This window comes from Glossina fuscipes, unplaced genomic scaffold (genome assembly GCF_014805625.2).
Source record: "Glossina fuscipes isolate IAEA_lab_2018 unplaced genomic scaffold, Yale_Gfus_2 121, whole genome shotgun sequence".
NCBI lineage: Eukaryota > Metazoa > Arthropoda > Insecta > Diptera > Glossinidae > Glossina > Glossina fuscipes.
This window is the reverse complement of record NW_023998464.1, coordinates 3,699,541-3,708,414: the sequence shown is the minus strand read 5'-3', so window position 1 is coordinate 3,708,414 and position 8,874 is coordinate 3,699,541. Positions and strand designations below refer to the sequence as shown.

General features: G+C 34.4%; 1 protein-coding gene across 1 annotated transcript; it reads right to left on the bottom strand.

Annotated features, from left to right (window-relative positions):
- Positions 1–777: 777 nt before the first annotated feature.
- On the bottom strand, positions 778–8,176 carry LOC119640386 (HEAT repeat-containing protein 1 homolog). The gene is given in 6 exon segments (XM_038038372.1): positions 778–1,196; positions 1,198–1,964; positions 2,498–6,238; positions 6,316–6,572; positions 6,640–7,838; positions 8,158–8,176. Coding segments are annotated over 5 exon segments (6,315 nt in total). The 5' UTR covers positions 7,806–7,838; positions 8,158–8,176; the 3' UTR covers positions 778–812.
- Positions 8,177–8,874: the final 698 nt, after the last annotated feature.

Genomic DNA, 8,874 nt, shown 5'->3' with positions numbered 1-8,874 from the left:
AACAATCTCGTGTTCGCAATACACCTCATCATAAGCAACTAACTGACTTCATTAAATGCTATAAAGCTGTAACTTGAGATCAATCTTCGAGTGTAAGCTTCAGAATGGACGGTGCTGTTTTGACTATTAGAACTTGCACATCGACCAATCGAGAGAGATAATCATCACTTCCTCACAATGAAATTATTTTTGGTCGTCATCTTTGAAGTTGAATCCCCTCGAAAGAGATAAGCATCTCTGCTTCATCGTTTAATCACTTTCATTGATCACTTGATCGACATCTTTTTTTGATATTGTTGTCATGCTTCTGTTTGGAGATCCTAAAACCTTAAGAAGATTGTGTGATAAAAACGTTATCGGACATCCATTGACCACTGACATACGAAAAAATATTAAAAGACATACTTCTAAGAATACAGAAAATCAACAGTAGAGGAGAGAGCTGTATTAAATAGAAACCGGTCAGTGTGAACACGAAATGATTTCTCTGTAGTTTAATAAACCGATAGAAAGAGAAAATATGAAATATGAAAGTCAATATAAACGTAAACGGCCACTTAAATCTGCAGTAATGTCACAATCAATATAACATTCGATTGATATTCCTATTTGTGTATGAATTGTTGGCTTCTTATGTGTTGGCTATGCGATAAATTTTCTTTATAATCAAAATTCAATTATTAAAATATGAATTTCTGAATAGTGCGTATGGCGATCTGATTACCAATCGGTATGTCACTTTTCTGTAATTCTAGACATTTGTGGTGTAAATATTTAAAGGTTATATTTATTAAAAAAAATATAGGAAAAAATTAAAGATATTTTTGTAATGATTCTCCCAGGATTTGCTCCAATTCCCGCACCGCTGCTCGTGTATTTTCCTCTACTCGCGGGTTTTCATCTTCAAAGAGTTCAGCAATGAAAGGCATTGTCTCGGCCAATAAAGGAGTGAAATCATCGCCTAACCTCCGAGCTAATGCCACGCAACAATTGAAAGCAAAAATTCTCACCTCAGGGGCGCTAGTCTGCGTTTTAAGTAAAATCTGATAATTCAATTGCTTCCACATAACATCACTAGACACGTTCACTGCCAATTGAGCTATACAAAGCATAAGTAGTTGTTGCAATAATTCATCATTTAAAACCAGTTGGTTTTCTATTTGATCTACGATGGCAGGCATAAGAACTCCAAATTTTTTGCATATTGATAAATTCTTTGCTATCATGCAAAAATATTTGATAACAGGTGTTTAATAGAGCCATCAATAGCTCTACGAGTAAAGGCTCCTTCACGTATTTTGACTTTTTTTGATTAGATTTACATTCAATTAGCAGGCGGACAACATCTTCGATGAAATCGCCAGCAAAAAGCACAAATAAAGACTTTAAAGCTTCAGCAATTTTGTGGGTCAATCGAAAAAAAGTTAAGCTCGCTTTTATATCGCTCTTTTCCTCTAAAACGCGCTTATATAGTTTATGATATAGAGGTCGAAACGCACTTTCGGATAATTTTAGGGTCCACCTTACAAAGGTGTCGATAATATTGCCTTCTATGCATTGTACTTGATCATGACGGCAGCTTTCGTCTTCTACTCTTACACGGAATTTTAAAAATTCCTGAAACATTTCTGACAAATACTTTTGGACAGGCGCTAACGTTTGGTTATCGTTGTAAGCTATAGATTGCTTTATCAATTTCAGCAAGACATTCAGTTCATCGTAACTTTTGCTCTGCACTAAATGCTTATACGTCTTTTCCCAGCTGGGAACAAGAATGCGTACTGGCACATCGGTGGCTATTTTCGACCAGATAGCGTTAATTTTTTGCAATGTGTTCGTCGAGCGTTGATCTTTTTCATTTTTTTGGACGGTCAGATGAGCCTCAATCACGCACAGAGATACCAATACGTCCACAATGTAAGGCCCCAGGAATAGAGGAAGTGCCTCAAATAATTTTTGTATACCTAAAACATAGTTAAAGATGAAAAAGATTTGCTTTATTTTAAAGAGAATAATTTGAATTCAATTCCTTTTTACGGATGCTTTGTTCAAACTATAAAAATGCATTTACTTCGAGAACCTATTTAAATAATAATCTCGAGCGATAAAAAATTTTGAAAAGTTAAAGTATTCAACGCCTAATGAAGTTGTAATTATTTTTGCAAGTCTACGCGTATGTGGTCTTCCGAGTTTTGAAAATAAGACATTTTAAGCAATTTGTCTAACGAAACGATTCGCAAACTAATTACTCTTATGAAGAATTCTCATAATAATGTTCCTCATGAATTAGAAAATTTTTGCAATTATTGATATAGAGAGAGGAGGAGAGGAGAAATTTTAAATACTTGTTAGTTGTCAAACAAATGAAATTGTTTAGTTCAAATTATCAGACAAAACTGAGACGCATGAAGACCAAGAATCGTCCATTTATTTTATATTCACTGCAGCATCCCATATATGTTATTTGGTTTTTATTGAAGAACAAGTTATTACTCACCTGTAACAATCGCTAAGCAAACATTATCAGGTGATTGGCTTTTGACCAATTCAGATTGATCTTGCAAGATTTTCATCACTGGCGGCATAAATTTTGGCATGTGGGCCAGAGCGTGCGCTTTTAAGTTAAAAGAAATTTCAATTAAAGTCAAAACGGTAGTCGCCAAAATTATTTTTGATAAATGCGGACGATGTTTAATGACTTTAGTTAAGTCGGAGAGAACAGCTTTAAAGTCTTCCACATGCTTCAAGGCAAATTGTTTTGACAGTAATTTAATTGCTATTAAAGCAGTTTGTTGTAAGAATATTAAATCAGTGAATTTAACCTCTTCCTTACTTAACATTCCTTTAATAATCATAACTAATGGTTTTAGAAGATATTGAAAATGTTGGCCATCACAGTTAGCAAAAAATTCATCTTTTTGTTGCAACTTCGTGATTAATATTTCTATGATTTTTTTGCGTACGCTCAACAATTTATATTGCATTAAACCATTAAAAACCACTAGAAACATATCGGATGAGAGCAAAGAAACAGTGTTATCCAGAACATCGTGCAGATGGTGTAATATAACTTTCCAGAACTTTTGTTGCGCTAACTCCTCAGATTTTTCTAAGGAAGTATGCACGAGTGGTATGTAAGAAAGAATTTTAATAATAAAATTTTGATAGAGAGTTTTCATAGAGTTGGTACCGTCCGAAGGAAGTAAGGCTATCTTACGCAAAAATTCCTCAGAATTGGTCACAGAGGATAGGAATTGCATGATTACGTATTTATAATGGCGAAATTGTTTAGCTGAGTGAGTGCATACGTCAAAAAGGGAACGTTCTGTGTTATCAGCTAATGATAGTTTCCTTTTGGATGAGTCTCCTTCGGCGTCTTTTGGTAATTTTGTAAGATAATCCATTAAATTTATACAAGTCGCTAGGATGACAGACGGCGAGAAAGTTTGACATAGATCTGAAACAATTTCTAAACGTTTAGGCATGAGCTTCGAATGGAGATTTGAAGAATTTGAATGCTTTTTATGTATTAAACGTTGTTTTTCCTCGTCTATGACGTAAGCCTCAAACACTACGCAAAGAAACATCCACAAATACTCCTCGGAACCTAAAGTTAAAAGAAGTTTAGTGTACAGCGGTAATCTGCGGTGTTCTGGAACGTCGAGCATTATATCAGAAAATATCTTCAATACAGGAATTACGGCTACTTTCTCTTTAACTAAAATCGGTATTACAGAGACAATGATTACGTTGATTATATGGAAACTAAAGGCATCATCGTGCCGTACTACTGAGGAGCCCATAAATGTGAATACATCTACAATATTATGGAGAACCTGCTGAGGAAATAGCTCTGCGCAACTTGAAAGTAGCAACAACGCATTCTGATGTGTTTGAGGGTTTTGAGACATCCTAAGACATTGAACTACGTGATCCACGCGAAAGATGGACTTCTCGAATGTTTTCTTTAAGTCGTAATTATTTTCTTGAGCTTTACTGCAAGCGTTCAGCAAAGCGGAAAGAATTAGTTGTTTTGCGTACTCCACTGACGTTTGCTCTTCGAGAAGAAGGCAAGCATTCAGTAACTCAAATAAAAGCGGTATTAATAATTCACTGTTTACTAACTTCTTTATGCTCTCGAGCAATTCCAAGAGAACAATTCCTTTCTTCCAATAAATGGAATTGAATTGTATTTGTTTTAGATTGGAAATTGTGCATTTTCTTTTATTGGTTTCTGCATTCTCCGAACATTTGTACATATTTTCCAACGTAGCCAATAACAAACGACAATCCAACGTACATTTTTTCAACAGTTTGTTTACCGCCAGGAAGAGTAAATCATTTTCAGCTTCCGCAGTAGTACTGACTAATAATTCTATAAATTGTTTTTTAAATCTTGTGGGATATTTCTCGTAAAATATTTCATTCAAACCCTCCACAAACACGCACGCAACTGGCTTCAAAGAGTCGTTAGATTTTAGATATACGTTATGACATGTAAAAATTGTCTCAATTAATAGCCAGGCTGGTTCGTGCCCAGTTAATATATTTTCTGCAGTGTGCGGGCCAAAGCGTTGGATTACCAAACCGTAGAAAGTATCGTAGGGACTTTTTAAAATTTCAACGGAACCTTTCATGCTAGTCTCTTCTAGGACTTTTGCCGCCAAAGGTATAAATTGTTTGAAAATCTCTTCATCTTCAATATATTTAAGAGTTTTCAAAATTAGCGTAGAAAATTCTAAGTTGTTTAATTCTTTGTGATTTTCAGCACTTTTCAAAATTTCGTTGAGAATTCGGTTGCTATTTACAGAACTTTTGCGATTGCCAATATCACTTTTTAGCAGCGAATACATAACTAAAGGGAATTGTTCGTAATCCATCAAGATTTCTTCTCTACGCATTAGAAGAGATTTAATAAAATGCTTCATATTATCGTCCAATGAAAAAGTGCTGTGCTGGATCTCTTCCAGCGTATTTAAAGTTTCCCACCGTATAATTTCCTGTTGCGAGTTTAAGGCCATAGCAATTTTTATAATATAATCGTTGCCTATAATTAATTTAAACTTCTCCGAGTTTTTTATTATATTTTGCGTAATTTTAAGCGACCTCACACGCAAGTCCATATAATGATTGGCTTTCTCTTGTCTCTCATATAAATAAAAATTAATTAGAAATTCCAGTTTAATTTGCGGATGTTTAAATACTCCATCAAATAGTTCTTTTAACATTCTCAACCATTGCTTTTGTTCGGTTAGTTGTAAACCTGTCTGAAACGCCTCTTTAGAGATGTCTGCGAAGACTTTAAAAAAATATTTTAATTCTATGAATTCTTCAGTTTCCCAACTTTGCTTTGTTAAATTTGAAAAGTCTGTGTGCTCCATTAAAGCCAACAAGAAATCACTATACAATTGCAAAGGTATGTAGCGCGATTTGTTATCTCCATTCCATTCTGCGCTTGTTAAGTGTCTCATTTTAAACCGCTGCGTATATTGAGAAATCTGCTCATAGATTTTTGAACTTTCTTCTGCTGTGTATTTCTGTTTTAAGCAGGCAGTAACCAATATAAGCAGATGGTAAAGCTGCATTGCGTTTCGAAACTGCATCCGCGTCTCTTGTTGTTTTTCAACGCCTTCCAACAAATCGAAAAGGTTTATATTATTCGGAGATGCGATGATAACATCTAAAAACTGTCTCCTAAAGCTTTTGGCATCAAAAAACTCTATTTCTGATATATTAAACTTTTGCAGCCAATTGATATTTTGAGCTAAATCACTAGTAACAATTTGTTGTAAAGCTTTCTTATCATAACTCCGATCATCCGTTGGCAAAAATATCGGCATTAATGAGAATAAAATCAAATTGTTGTTGTACTGCTTCACCAAGACTCCATGAGTTAAATGCTGGACCACAATCGTGGAGAGAGCTTGCCAATTTTCTGGATCTACTTGAATTTTATATAAAATATTCACTAAAGCATCAACTAATTGAAAACAATCAATTATCTGCAAAAGCTCAGACGTACTCAAAGTTAGAAGAGTCTTTACTATATCTGCATTGTCATCACGCATGCGATCCAACAAGCATTCTTTTAAGATCTCGCAATTTTTTGAATTCATCCGATAATGTTTCAGATTTTTCAACAATGTCTTAACGGCCACTAAACGTATAGTAGCATTGTAGTGATATAAACTCTCGTATATGTCGCAAGCCGATTTGTCAAAGTTCTGTAAACGGTAGCCTATGTACAATATATATACAATATAATAATAATAATATATTATAAAATGTTTTCCTTCTAATATTCCAAAATTTTACCCAGAGCCATTTTTATAGCATCCCTCCGTTTATTCGTTTCCTCTGATCCGAGATTAGACAAAGACTCTTTGATACATTTGTCAAACGCTGAGGGATACTGACTTTCCCACTTTTGTAAGCGCTCTGAATACCACGACTTAAAATATACACTATGATCATTATCATCTTCCTCGGAGTCCAGCTCAATTACCCCACTATCTTGCAAACTTCGTGTTGTGTGAGTGTTGTTTGATGAAACATAGGAATCCAGAAAATAACTAAAACAGAAAAATTAGCAAAAAAGGTAAAATGAAATCACAATGGAATCCATGTATTTCAACTCACCTTATCATTTGCTCGGCAAAAGAATCGGAGAATTTTATGCCATTTAGAAAACGTTCTAGGAACTCCTTAAAATTTTCTTTTTGCGCATCATCATTGCGCAAAGCTTTTACACATTGAACCATTAAGATTCTGCTTATACAGTGAATGTCCATATTTTCATTAGCTAATGCCGCCAATACATTAGTGAACCAATTCTCCTGAATTAATTTTAAAAGAGTTTCATCAGGAAAAGATGGATTTGACGCTCGTTGTGTATCAAAAATCCATACAAGAAGCATAACAGCAGTTCGCTGTAAACGTTCAAAAGTTACTGCCGCTAACTTTGTTATAAGAAATTTACATAATTTGGATGTAATTTCTGTACGAGCAACTAAACGGGCCGTTATTATGTAAGCGGCTGAGACGAAATCGACCGATTTCGAAGTTAATCCTTTTATCAATGAAGGCAGAAGGGTTATAATATGCCATTCTTCTACTTTTTGGCAATTTTCCAAAGCGCCCACCACTACCGTACCATAGAAATTTAATTGGGCCTGTAGTAGGTGGGCGTTATGGCCTAATTCTTTAACGGCATCTATCGTTGAACTGCAAACAAATTTTAGAAAACCTTTCTCCGTCGCGGCACGATTTAAAATGGCTGTCTTTGATAAAGGCAAACCGGCACGTTGCGATGGTTTTAACCAATACCATACTTGATCCGATTCTCTCAAGCGAAGCGTTTGCAGAACTTTAACAAAAGCATTAGTTTCATGATAGGGTAAAATCAAAGCCATTAAATCGTTCCGATTGTATTCATGCACTTGGAAACGTCTTATCAACCATTCTAAGCACATATGAGCCGGTCGTAGCGGAAAGTATGGTGATAAATAGCAAAAAAATTTTCGTATATTGCAATCCAGCAGTTCATTAACATCTTTACGCTCTACAGCTCTTTCTATTTGCAATGTGGCCTCATTGAACAATGTCATCTTAAATTGTTGAAAACTGGGATTCAATATATTTAATTCCTCTAAGCCGCTGACGCCCAAATCATATATAGTGCGTCTGCCCTTAGTGGCTGCCTCCTTCGAATCGAAGAGTATGGAAGCATGACGTCTTTTTTCCAACAAAGCATCAGCTTCCGGCACTTTTAGACGTTGTAGTTGCTCAAATAGTGAGGTAGACATACTAATAAGTTTTTTCTTTTTTTAAAAGTTCAGCTTTAATGAAAAATGGGGTTTATATCGATTAATATTTTTCTTTTTTCTGGATATGAAATAGTTAAAACTAAATAATATTCACTCTATTGTTTTTTGTTTTGCACTAGAAGTAAAACGTGTTGTTATGAAATGTTGCCAAACTTAAATAAACGAAAAAGAGTTGATTTATTGGCTACAAGCGGGTTCGATATTTAGTCTTCTGGTTTCAATTTGTTAACCTCACGTCCTATATTTCGATATCCAATGCGTTTATATATTACAAATTGAATGATGAAATGTTATGCCCTTCATTTGCTTACTGTAAGAATGAAGCACTTACTTTAGTGCGATATAATTCATGAAAAGTGATAAAAAAAATCACTTTTTTTTTTTTTTTGGTATGTTGAAAAAATCACTTCAAAAGTAATTGAAACTAAATGAAAATAGTCATTCCACCACAACTTCGTTTACTTTCAAAAACTCAACAAAACAGAATGTCAGCGTTAGCAGTCACGGCCGCAGTTTTTTGTTGTGTTTTGCAAGCATTTCTTGATAATAATTACTATTGTTTAATATACGCACATGTTAGCCACAAATTTATTATCGTCATCGCTTTCAGCAAAATATTTATCTTCTTTATCTTGATTAATTTGCTGCAAGTCATCAAATTGTTTTCAAATTTATTATTTTTCTTAAACTGTTTTTTTTCTTTCAATGCCGATGGCTTTTGTTAATTTGGTCCGTTAGATAATGTTATTTGACAGAGTTGGTCCGTTAGATAATGTTAATCCTAATGTTGGTCCGTTATTTTACAGAGTTGGACCCTTCTGGTCTGTTAAGTTGCGCGTTTAACGTAGCTGATTGGCGTTAACATTTAAGTTGTTAGTTGGGCACTCAACCATTTATATATATTATAAGCGACTCTGTGCTTTGCCTTTCAACAGGGAATTTAGCGAGGGCGTTGTTTAAAAATTATGACGGTTTAATTCTAAACTAACTTGTAAAATACAAGAAATTTTAAATGTTCGATATTAACCTTTGACACATTTAATTAGGT